The sequence below is a fragment of the Octopus sinensis genome, linkage group LG19, assembly GCF_006345805.1.
Source record: "Octopus sinensis linkage group LG19, ASM634580v1, whole genome shotgun sequence".
Lineage (NCBI taxonomy): Eukaryota > Metazoa > Mollusca > Cephalopoda > Octopoda > Octopodidae > Octopus > Octopus sinensis.
The window spans coordinates 45,265,634-45,280,633 of NC_043015.1; the positions used below are offsets into that span (position 1 = coordinate 45,265,634).

General features: G+C 37.2%; 1 protein-coding gene across 1 annotated transcript in view; it reads right to left on the minus strand.

The window, feature by feature from the left end:
* LOC115221972 (tyrosine-protein kinase RYK) overlaps nt 1–15,000 on the minus strand; it is a 140,653-nt gene that overhangs the window by 38,196 nt on the left and 87,457 nt on the right. The window contains exon 6 of the mRNA XM_029792070.2: nt 6,148–6,300. Coding sequence (XP_029647930.2) covers nt 6,148–6,300 — 153 coding nt within the window. The remainder of the gene's footprint in view (nt 1–6,147; nt 6,301–15,000) is intronic.

Below are 15,000 nucleotides of genomic sequence, written 5' to 3' on the forward strand. Positions count from 1 at the left end.
TCACTTTTGTCAGACTGCTAAGAGACTGAGATCTAAACACACCAACACCAAGACACGCACACACAAAATGAACTTCTTTCAGTTTCTGTCTACCAAATCCACTCACAAGGCATTATTTGGCCCAAGGCAATAGAATAAGACACTTGCCCAAGTGGGACTGAACCCGGAACCATGTGGTTGGAAAGCGAGCTTTTTTTTTTTACCACATGTATCATTGTATTTGTTTCTCTATGTTTGGTGAATGATGTTGGTTTGTTTGCTTTGTATTGACATAGCAGTTTGTCAAAAGGAGAGCACAAGAATATGGACTTAAAATAAGTACTGGTGGGTTTGGTTTGTTTAAATAAACTCTTCGTGACCAAAGTGCAAAGACTGAAAAACAAGCAAAAGAACACACACACACACACACACACACAATATGTATAAGAGAATATAATGAATATATGTAGATATGTCTACATTTCAAAAATTTGTAATGTCTATGTGTGTACATATAATCCGTGTGTTAGTGTGCTTACAAGAATACACCAGTTTGTATGGGTATGTGAGTACATAGCATAACATGTGCTTCAGTGTGAATGTGTGCATAGGTATTTGTCTGTGTGTGTGGGTGTATTTGTATGTCTGTCTGTATGAGGGTGAGGGTGTGCCGTGTTGTTTGTCTAAAGTGTTTGTCTTGCAGGAAAGCCGAGGTGGCAGCGATGTAGGTGGAGAAAGTGATGTTTATACAGAAGACTAAACAACAAAACATATGGTAGAATAATATATTATAAAGTGATAAAGGAGTAATTTGAGATAGATATAGAGAAAGACAGATGGACAGACAAATAGATTAAAAAGCATAGTGATATATATATATATATATATATATATATATATATGTATGCATGCATTGATGAAGAGAAAGAAAGGTGAAGGGGAGAGAGAGAGTAGGAAATGTAATAAAAACAAGATGTACAAAATGATAAACTAAATTTGAAACTGATACAGTATCATATTATTGAAAGCATTCTTGGATGGTGATGAATAAGGATGATGATGATGGTGGTGACTATGATGGCAGTAGTGGTGACAACGATGACAAAGAATAATGATAGCAATGGTGATTATTTATGATGAAGATGATGACACCAATGTCTGAAGGATGATGACAATGATGATGATGATGATGTTCTACAGAACTCAGAGCCAGCACTGCAAGTTACCACATTTTATATATATATGTAAACAATGCCATCAAAGATAAGAAAAGTAGGTAATGGGTGTATATTCACGTTTCAGGAATTATTGCTCTTTCTTCAGCACCAGAAGACAAAATACGGTGTCCCTATCAGAAATTAATATACTATGTATGATGATGATGGTGGTGGTGATGATGACTTATTCTTTGTAAGCCTAGTACTTAACCTATCAGTCTCTATTGCTGAACCACTCACTAAGTTATGGGGATGTAAACACACCAGCATCGGTTGTCAAGGAATGTTATGGGGACAAACACAGACACACAAACATATACACACACACACACACACACATATATATATATATATATATATATATATATATGCGGGTGGCACGTAAAAAGCACCCACTACACTCACGGAGTGGTTGGCGTTAGGAAGGGCATCCAGCCGTAGAAACACTGCCAGATCAGACTGGGCCTGATGCAGCTTTCTGGCTTCACAGACCCCAGTTGAACCGTCCAACCCATGCTAGCATGGAAAGCGGACGCTAAATGATGATGATGATGATGATGACAACGGCTTCTTTCAGTTTCCGTCTACCAAATCCACTCACAAGGCTTTGGTCGGCCCGAGGCTATAGTAGAAGACACTTGTCCAAGGTGCCTCGCAGTGGGACTGAATCTGGAACCATGTGGTTCGTAAGCAAGCTACTTACCACACAGCCACTCCTACGCCTATGAACAAGTTCCCATGTCAGGAATCAAACCCGGGCCCCCTGGGTGAAAGCCAGAAATCCTAACCACTGTCTGACAATATATTTGAGATGAAACAAGATAGAGTAAAGCTATGATAATAATGCTGTTTCTTGGTAAACAATGCTGTTGGTTTATCTTACACGAGGTGGGCGACCTAGACTGGCTATGTGGAAGCACTCCGTCGGGTACGACGACGAGAGTTCCGGTTGATCCGATCAACGGAACAGCCTGCTCGTGAAATTAACGTGTAAGTGGCTGAGCACTCCACAGACACGTGTACCCTTAACGTAGTTCTCGGGGATATTCAGCGTGACACGGAGAGTGACAAGGCCGGCCCTTTGAAATACAAGGTACAACAGAAACAGGAAGTAAGAGTGAGAGAAAGTTGTGGTGAAAGAGTACAGCAGGGATCACCACCATCCCTGCCGGAGCCTCGTGGAGCTTTAGGTGTTTTCGCTCAATAAACACTCACAACGCCCAGTCTGGGAATCGAAACCGCGAGTCCGCTGCCCTAACCACTGGGCCATTGTGCCTCCATAGACTGGCTATATGCAGCTGACCATAAGAGAAACAGTACACTGCGATGTTTAAACCAACCACTTTAACAAGACTAGCCTTGATGTTTGTTAATAGACACGGCTTAACAGAGCATGACAGGAAATGTTAATCTCCTGAACTGACAATGTGATTTGCAGGAATCATATTCAGAAGACTTGCTGTTACAGTTCTTGTATAGTTTCTAGGCCAAACTATAATTGTTTTCTAGATCCTGGTTGTCATTAGCAGCAGCAGCAGCCTGTCTGATAATGTATGATTTCTTGGAAATTATATTTCTTTCCAGTTTTGGCAATGTGTGTGTGTGTGGTTCAGTAAAAAAAAAAAGAAAATCTCCACCGAATTTATGAATGTGACACTTTAAGAGGCAAAATATATGTCTGTGTGTATGTGTCTAAATCTGAACAAATTGACTAAAGAATTATATGAATAAAAGGTGATATAGCTCCTTATATATAGTACTGTGGAGGGAAAGGGGCTGAAAATGAATATTATATTTACATTAAATTTGAACATGTTTGTGCTGGAGTTGTAATATTAGAGAAAGAACAGTTGTTGCTGTTGATGATGATGATGATGGTGATCATCATCATCATCATCATCATCATCATCATCGACGTCGTCGTCGTTTAATGTCTGCTTTCTATGCTAGCATGGGTTGGACGATTTGACTGAGGTCTGGTGAACCAGACTCCAATCTGATCAGGCAGAGTTTCTACAGCTGGATGCCCTTCCTTATGCCAACCACTCCGAGAATGTAGTGGATGCTTTTACCTGCCACCGGCACAGGGGCCAGTTTGGTGGTACTGGCAACGGTCACGCTCAAATGGTGCTTTTTATGTGCCACCTGCACAGGAGCCAGTCCAGCGGCACTGGCAACAACCTCGCTCGAATGTTTCTTCACGTGCCACCAGCACAAGTGCTAGTAAGGCGACACAGGTAATGATCACGCTCAAATGAAACAAGAGTTTTTATGTGTGTGAAGGTGCATGGCTCAGTGATTAGGGTGTCGGGCTTACGATCGTGAGGTTATGAGTTTGATTCCTGAACTGGGCAGTGTGTCATGTTCTTGAGCAAGGTACTTTATTTCCCGTTGCCCCCATTCACCCAGCTGTAGAAATGAGTTGCAACATAACTGGTGCCAAGCTGTATCAGGTGTATCTGTACAGATGTACAACGACGAGTTCTCAAGAAACGCAATGCAGTGTCTGGTCCGGTATTCAAAATCACGTTCTTCTTGATTGTGAGCGAAACACTCTAACCACTAGGCTAGGTGCCTAGCGATTAAGTGTGTGTGTGTGTGTGTGTTTGTGTGTAATGCATAAGGTTAGGACTATAATTAAAACAGTTTCTCCATATTGAAATAGATAATGCAATGAAGAAAACAAAACAAAGTAAAAGGACAGAAAAACATTCCACATCATATTAATTTTCAACGTGTTTTGATTACAGGAATAATAATAATAATAATAGCAATAACAAAACAATAATGATAATAATAATAACAATAATAATAGTAATGATAATGATAATAATAATAATAATAATAATAATAATAATAATAATAATAATAACAACAATAATAATGACGATGATAATAATATGCCAAGAAAAGTACAGAAGGGAAGCAATATCAAATTATGAAAGAATATAAAAAAATATATATATATGTAATACTGTTCACACAAGCAAAGTAAACAAACTGATAGTTAAAAAAATAAAATGATTATAATTAAACAGAATGATAACTATTTTTTTTTATTATGCGGCTGCCTAATTTGAGTTGACATCTTGGTTTCAACTGCAATATTTTCATAGTAAATCATAGTTACAAGTATAGACTCGGGCTAATTTGCACAGCCACAGAGTTATGCTGGAGATTTTTATAGTTTAAGAAGAAGAAAAAAAAAAGGGGAGGGTGGTTTGAATATTTCATAGAGCTTAGCATCAAGTTACACTTGAAGATGAGTGTTAAGCTCTGAGTGTTCAACCAGTGAGGTGTGAAAGTGCACTTAAAACCCACCATATACAGACTGACTATAATAATAATAATAATGATGATAATAATAATAATAATGATAAATGCCCTGATGCAGTACCAGACAGTGGCTCTCGTGGCTTCTGATCTTAACTGATTGGAAGTGTTATCATGTACATTGTTTTGTCTTGGTATAAAAGATGGGCTACAGCAAATATTCTGCTCAGTACCACAGATTTGCTTGTCAGTTGTTTGACCTCAACCAATTGACCATGTCCCTTAGTGGCTGACGACATGTGCATCTCTGATCACGAGTAGAAGTAGTGGGGGAGCATCATAGCTGTGTGTTGAAAGGAATTCTTTCGGGTTTGGATAATTCACCTTTGGAAACATGGGTGGTTTGTTCAACATCCTTAAACAGGGACCTTTTGAGCGGGATGGGCTACTCGACCAGAAGAAAATTCTAACTGAGTTGTTTATCTTGATATGAGATCACCATGTCGCACACATCTGGTTGTGATGCATGTGCCTGGTGTACCCTTATCAGATGGGTAGTCATGATGGGTATACTGGGCAAAATAAGGCAAAATAAGAGTAGTTCGACAGAACTTGCCAAACATTTTGCTTCAAATGGCTGCAATTTTGAAAGATTTGAAAGTGCATATTCCCAGAAAATAATCTGAATCTGCTTCACTTTCAATACTCAAAATGCATGAGGAGAAATATGTTTGCAGGTTATTAATATCATACCCTGGAGGAATGAATAAAATGACAGGAGACTATCATCAAATTTATACAAAACTGTTTGATTAAATATTCTTCTTTTTCCTTTCCTTTTCTCTCTCTTTTTTCTTTTTGCCAGTTATAAAATTGAAACTTAAAGACTGAGGATGTCACTCCATCAACGTGTGGATGCTGGTTGCTCTCATTCTTACTTTAGATTTGAATTTCTATAATTTTGAATTTTTATCACTTTTTATTTTGAACTCAACAAAGACAGGCTTGCTGTTGAAATATCAGTCAACCAATAAAATATCTATTGCAATCGCATCGCGCTCTTCGTCTTGTCTATTATTATTATTATTATTATTATTATGTTGGCAAAGCTACATTTTTCCACTACTTGAGTTCAAATTCTGTTAGGTGATTAGCTTTGCCATTTACCCTTCTAGTGGGATTCAATTAAATAAATACAAGTCATATATAATGGAGATGATTCAATTAAACTACTCATCCTGCTAAAATCATTATTCACTTTAAAGAAAAAAGAACAAACAAAAAACTCTATCTGAAAAAAAACAAATTCTGACATGTGTAAAGGTGGAGCATTATTTTCTAAGAACACTGGTCCCCTCAAAGAATATAATGATGCAGAACTGATGCAGCTAAAGATTTGCTGTGGAATGGACATACAAAATTCATGCTGATATGGAAAGCTATCTAGACAGGTTAATACTTCTCTACAGCCTAGTATTAGATAAAAAAAAAAAAAAATCTACACTGATACCCTTAAATAAGTTTCTAGTTGACTGCAAAAATGTTACCCTCCCATCTCATGCCTATAAGAGAAATTGAACTCAACACAGTGAGCAAAAGAAATACTTGTCCATTCCACAGTGTTGCTGATGCCACTGTTGTAAAACAGCAGTGAATTAAACCACCCTGCAGTACATACCTAGGGCTGGGTGGACTGAACTGCTGTTGAGAGTCAGGTGTCTTAGCCACAGACACCTCACAGTGCTGGGGACAGGATATGAGCTGCTCACTTGCTGCTTGGTTGCTGGGTACCCTATCAGTTTGGCCATCTGTGCACTCCAGCATGGAAAACCTGACATTAAAACAATAATGATGATGGTGATGACAATGATAATGATGATGATGATGATGATATGAGTTTGAAAAATGATAACGATGATGACAGATAATAAATGAAACTTGTAAAGGCTTTGATGAGAGTGTACAACATGTCCCCAACGGTCTTTGTGTTGTTTCCTCTTCTTTTCTGTGAGGGTCCCCCTTTCTCCCCCCCCCCACCACTGCCCAATTCATCAAAGATCAGGTTCATCTTTGGGTGTGTAGGTAGGTAGGTAAATGGATGGGTGGCCCTTTGTCACATTACTTTTTCCCCCCACTCCTCAACCAATAATAGGCATTTCTCAAATTGGCAAAAGCCTTTGGGTTTGTAATGGGGTGGAACATGTAGACTTAAAATTGAGGGGCAAGGGTGGCTGTGAGTTTTCTTCTTTTTTGTCAGGGAAGGGTCTAACAGATAGTCACCGCCTCCTTCTTGGAGCCCACTATACTCTAGATTGATGTATTGGGTTGAAACCTCATCTTAACCCTTTTGTTACTGTATTTATTTTGAGATGCTCTGTATTTCTTTCAATTACTTTAAATATAACAAAGAATTTAGTAAAATAACTTGGTTATCATTAAGCTAGTGTTAGGAACATAAATTGTGACTAAAGTTTGGTGGAAGATTTTAATTATAAACTTATGAAAACAAGAAATTTTGTACTCAGAGCCAGTTTCAGCCGGATTGATAATGAAAGGGTTAAATATAACAAAGAATTTAGTAAAATAACTTAGTTATCATTCAACTAGTGTTAGGAACATAAATTGTGACTAAGGTTTGGTGGAAGATTTTAATTCAAAACTCATGAAAACATGACATTTGTACTCAGAACCAGAGCTGGTTTCAGCCAGGTTGGTAACGAAAGGGTTAAAGACTTTATTGATCCATTCAACTACCATACATGTTATATATACTGCTAGACATCATAACAACGCTCTCCAGAGAGATTTGCACATCAAACAGACAAAGATGCAACTAAATACTAAGACTCATTTAGTTCAATATGCCAATATCTTTGCTAATCCACAACAACTTATCAACCAATAATATTATCAATAATCTCTAAAACTGGCATGAGGATATATATTTGCGAGCGAGCGAGAGAGAGAGAGAGAGAGAGAGAAGAGAGAGAGAGAGAGAGAGAGAGAGAGAAAGAGGGGGGGAAGAAGCATAATCCATCAAATTGACAGGTATTTTTATCCAAGAAAATAGGGGAGACTGCACATGGCTGCTCAGCCTGCAAGAAATAACAGCTAAATCTCCCACAAATCATACTATATGGCAGTCATGGGTAAACTGTGGCCCGAGAGCTGCATGTGGCCCACGAGATTTTCTGAATGGCAAACCTAACAAAAAGAAAAATTACCCTAAAAGATAAAAGGTAAGTTGACCTCAGTGGCCTTTGAACTCAGGAATGTAAATAGCAGGAAGAAATGTCACTAAGCATTTTGTATGGCACAGTAATGGTTCTGTCAACTCACCGCCTTGAATAATAATAATAATAATAATAATAATAATAATAATAAATAAATAAATAAATAAAATATAATGATAATCTTTTCTGCTATAGGCACAAGGCCTGAAATTTAGGAGGAGGGGTTAAGCCGATTACACTGACCCCAGGGCTCAACTGATACTTAATTTATCGACCCCAAAAGGCAAAGTCAATCACGGCGGAATTTGAACTCAGAATGTAAAGACAGACGAAATGCTGCTAAGCATTTTGCCCGACATGTTAACAATTCAGTCAGCTTGCCATAATAATAATAATAATAATAATAATAATAATAATAATGATAATGATAATAACAACAATATACTGTTGGTTTTTTGGAATGCCTGATGACACTAAAGTTCAAAGAGAAAATTAACAATTTTTTTTTAAAAAAGAAAGGAAATTGCAGGAAATAAAACTAAAATATGGAAATACAGAGGAGAATATTGCAAGGAGACTCGCTCTTTCCATTACTTTTCAAGGCTAAGTCAATTCCTCTGACAAGCATACTGAGAAAATCCAGTCCTGCCTACAAGCTTACTAAAAACCCAGGGGGGAATTAACCCTTTCGTTACCATATTTATTTTGAGATGCTCTGTGTTTCTTTCAATTATTTTAGATATAACAAAGATTTTAGAAAAATAACTTAGTTACCATTAAGCTAGTGTTAGTAATGTAAATTGTGACTAAAGTTTGGTGGAAAATTTTAATTCAGAACTTAAGAAAACAAGACATTTGTACTACAGAGCCAGAGGCAGTTTCAGCCGGGTTGGTAATAAAGGGTTAAATTGTTTGCTATATATGGAAAACCAGGATTTTCTTGTCCAAATAAGTAAGAATATTTAGCCCTTTGGCATTTAAAATGGCTATATTTGGCCTAAATATTCCACCTGTTTTATATTCAAACTGACCAGATTCGACCTTTCGTATTTACCTTACATTGTCGTTCTAAAAATAAGCAATCACCCCAATGAAGTCTTGAAGCTAGATTATCCATGATTAATTCAAAGCAATGTTAATGAATAAGCATTACATTTGACATAGGATATTGGTATGCAGTTTGGGGTGAAAAAATATGCAGTTTTAATTATGATTATAAAGAGGTGTTCAGAGACCAAGAAGGATACAAATACCTAGGAGTACAATAGGATGACATGGTAATGGAAAGGAAAATAAGGGACAAAGTCTCCAAAGATTACAGAAGGATTAATAAAGTGCTTGAAACAAAACTAACTGGAGGGAATGTCATCAAGGCAGTAGATAAAGGGGCCATGCCAATACTGAGATACTCTGCTTCCTTTCTACAGTGGACAAAAGGAAGCTACAGGAAGTGGATAGAACTAGGGACACAATGTATTAAGGGCAGCTCCTTAAAAGGAGTATCATCAGCTCTACTTACCAAGAAAGAAAGAAAGGAGGTAGGGATTTTTTAAGCACAGAAGACACCATCAGTACTCTGATATTGGGTTTGAAGAACTATGTTGCTTATAGTGAGGAAATAATATTATCTCTAACCAGAGATATCCAAAATGTCACCAAAACAGTAGGAAAATTCAAGAACAGAAAGAAGAATGGCTGGACAAAAAGCTGGAAAGAGAAAGAATTACATAACCAATTCATGCAACAAGCTGAGAATGTTAGAAGTAAAGAATGCTGGTTGTGCCTGACAGAGGGTAACCTGGAAAGAAAACTGAGTCCCTGGTTATAACTGTTTAAAAACAAGCCATTAGAATGAACTTGATAAAGACAAAGATTGATAAAACTCAGTCAGAAAATACAGATTGTATGGAGAAAGGATGAAAATGTTAACCATCTTTCTAGTGAGTGCAGTAAGCTAGCACAAAAAGAATATAAGCATGGGCATGGCTGTGTTGGAAAAAGAATGCATTAGGACGTTAGCCAAACTGGTGAATTTGAAGTGAGGGAAAAGAGATATGACGGTGAGTCAGCAGCTGTGCTGGTGAATGAGAATTAGAGGATTTTGTGAGATTTTTCCATAGAGATTGATCAAATTATTAAAGCAGTGAGACTAGGTATAACCTAAGAGGACAGAAAAAAAAACAGTGTAAGATCAAATACTATGAATGCCACATAATTGTAGAGTGGATATCAAATGAATTTAAGAAAACTGAGAAATACCAGGATCTAGCCAGAGAGCTATAAAGATTGTTGCACACAAAGACGACAGTTGTTTTTGTGGTTAACTGGTGCACTTGACACAACACTCAAACTACTATGTACAAGGGTGAAGGATACTGCAATTGGAACCTGTATTCTGCAAGACCCCTAAGAAAGATTTTTGAGATTTGAAAATATCAGGATAATGTCTCTGTTAATTGAATTAGTATGAAATAGCTTTTGAACAATAATAATAATAATAATAATAATAATAATATAATAATAATAATGATATAGTAGTAGTAGTAGTAGTAGTAGTAGTAGTAATAATAATAATAATAATAATTTGCATGTGTAATCTGGGAATACATACAATGAGCTTCTCTGCCCTAGGTGTACGGAAAACACTCGGCAAGAAACGGAAGAAAATTTGAAGAAAGAAGGAAATAATTCTAACTGGGCTCCCACCTGCAAGGTCAGGTGCTCTTCATCTTCATATGAGATCACCATGTCATGCATATATGGTTGGGATGCATGTTCCTGGTGTACCCTTGTCAGATGGGTAGTCATGATGGGTATACTGGGCATCGTATATTTTACCCCAGTGTCACTTTGATGGCATGCACTACTCCCTCACTCAATAATAATAATAATAATAATAATTGTTTCTACTGGAAGCACAAGGCCTCAAATGTGGGGGATAGGATTAAGTTGATCACATAGACCCCAGTGCATAACTGGTACTTATTTAATCGACCCTGAAAGGCAAAGTCAACCTCGGTGGAATTTGAACTCAGAATGTAGCAGTAGACGAAATACTGTTAAGCATTTCACCTGGCGTGCCAAAAACTGTGCCAGCTCGACACCTTATAATAATAATAATAATAATAATAATAATAATAACCATGGAAAAGAGGAAGTTAAAACAATGATGATGATGATGATGATAATGACTCATGTGTCAGGACCAGATTTTTTTTCTTTTTGCTTGGGGGTAGGTAACCAACAGAGACAGATCATTATGAAAGATGTACTTTTATCATGCAGCTGATGAAGAACCCATACACAGATACATGTAAATAACTGCTTATAATTGCTGTTTCAATAACCAAATGATACATCAAAGACTTGGGGTCCAATGTCATGATTTCATCAATGGTTAGGATTAATAATTCTTTTCAATTTTGGCAAAGCCAGCAATTTTAGTGAGAGGAGGAGTGAGTGAGTTGTTTTCATTGACCCCCGCCCCAGTACTTAACTGGTATCTATTTTATTGGCCCTGAAAGGATGAAAGGCAAAGTCAGCCTGGATAGAATTTGAACCCAGAATCTAATGATTCAAAAAGAAATACTGCAAAGCATTTTGTCCAACACTCTGATAATTCTGCCAGTTTGCCATCTTGGAAATAATAATCCCTTTCATTATAGACAAAAAGCCTGAAATTTTGTGGGGAGTAGGGATTGGTGGGAGTCAATTCCATCAACCCCAGTACTTAACTGGCACTTATTTTATTGACTCTGCAAAGAATTTAGCAGAATTTGAACCCGGAATGTAGAGAACCAAAAGAAATATCACTAAGCATTTTGTCCAGCTCATTAATGATTCTGCCAGCTTGCTGCCTTTGTCTTGGGAATAATAAGGAATTGCAGTGAGCTGGCAGAATCGTTAGCACACCGGGCGAAATCCTTAGTGGTATTACATCTGATGCTACATTCTGAGTTCAAATTCCACTGAGGTCGACTTTGCCTTTCATCCTTTCGGGGTCGATTAAATAAGTACCAGTTACGCACTGGGGTCGATATAATCGACTTAATCCCTTTGTCTGTCCTCGTTTGTCCCCTCTATGTTTAGCCCCTTGTGGGTAGTAAAGAAATAGGTATTTCGTCTGCCGCTACATTCTGAGTTCAAATTCTGCCGACGTCAACTTTGCCTTTCATCCTTAATCCTTTTGTCTGTCCTCATTTGTCCCCTCTATGTTTAGCCGCTTGTGGGTAATAAAGAAATAGGTATTTCATCTGCCGCTTCGTTCTGAGTTCAAATCCTGCCTAGGTCAACTTTGCCTTTCATCCTTTCGGGGTCGATGTAATCGACTTAATCCCTTTGTCTGTCCTTGTTTGTCCCTTCTATGTTTAGCCGCCTGTGGGCAATAAAGAAACAAATAATGAACAGCAATATTTTTTTTAAATTATTATTTTCATTTTTGTTTTTTTAATTCACAAGAAGAGCAAAAAATTCTCATACTTTTCTTGTAATGCATAGATGGTCCAGATGATGTAGACATCAGTCCGATGAACTGTAACTCATCTCGGGTGATAGACTTAATCTGTTGCCCACAGAATATGGATTCTTCAAAAGGTCCACAAGTGCCTTGAGCAGAATATCCATTCATGTCAAGAATGGCTGTTAGGTATTATTGTTAAGTTATCAGAAACGAAAACAGTGATTTATCAAACTGACTGCAATTGATGCGATATCAAGTTGCTAATACGCATAATCTTTTCCAGTTCACAAACATCTGCATGACTTTGTGTGTGTGTGTGTGTGTGTGTGTGTGTGAGCGAGAGACTCTCTCTGTCTCTATCTCTTTGTGATTTCAATAGTATTAAATGACCGAAAGATAAATCTCTCTTTCCAAATATGATTGATACGGCGGCTTGTTGCTGCTGTTGTTGTTGTCGTAGTTTAGCCCCGGGTCAGTCCTGAATGATTAGATTTATATAACCAAAGGCGCAGGAGTGGCTGTGTGGTAAGTAGATTGCTTACGAACCACATGGTTCCGGGTTCAGTCCCACTGCATGGTATCTTGGGGAAGTGTCTTCTACTATAGCCTGACTTACATATTCTATCAGTCCCTTTTCTTGAACAGCTAAGCTAGAGGGATGTAAACAAACCAACACTGGTTGTCAAGTAGTGGGCGGGGGACAAACAAAGACTCTAAGACACACACACACACACTCGCGTGCATAACAGGCTTCTTCCAGTTTCCATCAACCAAATCCACTCACAAAGCTTTGGTCAGCCCATGGCTATTGTAGAAGACATCTGCCACTGGTTATCAAACAGTGGTGGGGTACAAACACAGATACAAAGACACACACACAAATATTCACACATATATACTTTTTATCTTATATTAAACTTTTTAATACTTTTTGAAAGTTATATATATTTTAAAAAAATAAAAATAATAATAAAAATAAAAATAATGAAAAAAAATATATATATATATAAAAAGTATAAATTAATAATTAAAAATTTTTTTTAATTTTAGCTTTAAATTTAAATAATTTAAATTTTGAATTTTATATATTTTGTATATTATATTAATTAATTTTATTTCTATATTTTGGTTTATGTTTTTCACTGTTTGATTTGCCTAATAGTGGTTTTATCTCTAATTTAATATATATATGTAAATATATATATATACGACAAGCCTCTTTCAGTTTCAGTCAACCAAATCCACTCACTGGGCTTTGGTCAGCCCAGAGCTATAGCAGAAGACATGCCACACAGTAGGACTGAACCCAAAACCCTGTGGTTGGGAAGGAAGCTTATGATGATGAATAATGGCTAGATTGAAGCGAGAGATTTCAGTACGTTTCCCAGTACAAACTCAGGACTTTCAGCCAAGTGACACAAACTTTAATTATTCTGTGAATCTCAACTCTTTTAGCACTAATGGTATGGAACCAGTCAAGAGGAAGAATACAGGAGAAGGATGGGTGGAGCAAGAGAGAGAGAGAGAGAGAGAGAGAGAAAGAGAGAGAAAGAGAAAGTGAGAGAAAAGGGATGTTAAAGAGGGAGAGGGGTAAAAGAATAAAAAAATGTATAGCAAAACACACTAGTTTACATAAAGTAAAAGAAGGAGTAGTAGCAGATGTGGTGTAAGATTACTGGATATACCAATATTGGTTTAGTGCCAGGAAGAAAACAAAAAACAAAAAAAAAACCCTAAAAGAGCCCCAGAAACTTTTCACCATATGAAATGTGTTTCTTCAGCTACTTTTCAATGGTCTCTTGTTTGGAAGATGTCACTCAAGTTGCTACATTTTACAGATATCAGAATCATCCACACCAAATTTTTAAACATGGTTCAACTTTTTTTACTCTCTTTCTATTTCTCTTTCCCCATCTGTCTGTCTGTCCGTCTCTCTCACCCTTGATTTCATGCCATCATCCCGACTTAACTTAATACATTGTCAAACACACACAAATACACACTCACACAAATACACACAGACACAAATACACACAGACACAAATACACACACACTGAAAAAAAATGCACCTACCAAAACATATCCAGACACAATTCACAAGAGCACACACATAAACACAAACACCCAAAACACATACTTTCCAAATAGTAAACTTAGGTCGGAGATTGTGTTTCGTTTATCAACACAGACTACTTCCTATACAAACAAACACGCATGCATGCACACACACACACACACACAGGAAGAAAACAACAACAACAAACAACACCACCATGGCCAATATCTTCTGTACTTTACAGTTCATCGCCTGCCAAATCAGTCTGCTACATAATTTCCACTTGAGTCTGAAGATCAGAACACAACACATTGAACACAACACCCTATAACCTACTCTGGAGAGCAACCCCTCCTCTCTCTTTCCCACACTGTTCTATGAACAAGAAAATGAAGGAGCATTAAGGGACAGTCTTAATTTTGGGCAGAGCTGATGGTGTTGGTGGTGGTGGTGGTAGTAGAGTTGATATTTATTATTATTTTTTTTCATTATTATTGTAAGGGATGTGAATGTAGGGATGATTTATAGGGAGCAGAGAAGTGGCATTCGTTCAAACTATTGGAACTCCACCCTTGTAAGAGATAAAACACGGGGAGTGTTTAACCCTTTCGTTACCAACCCGGCTGAAACCGGTTCTGGCTCTGAGTACAAAAGTTTTGTTTTCAAAAGTTTTGAACTAAAATCTCCCACCAAACCTTAGTCACAATTTATGTTCCTAACACTATCTGAATGATAACTAAGTTATTTTACTAAATTCTTTGTTATATTTAATGTAATTGAAA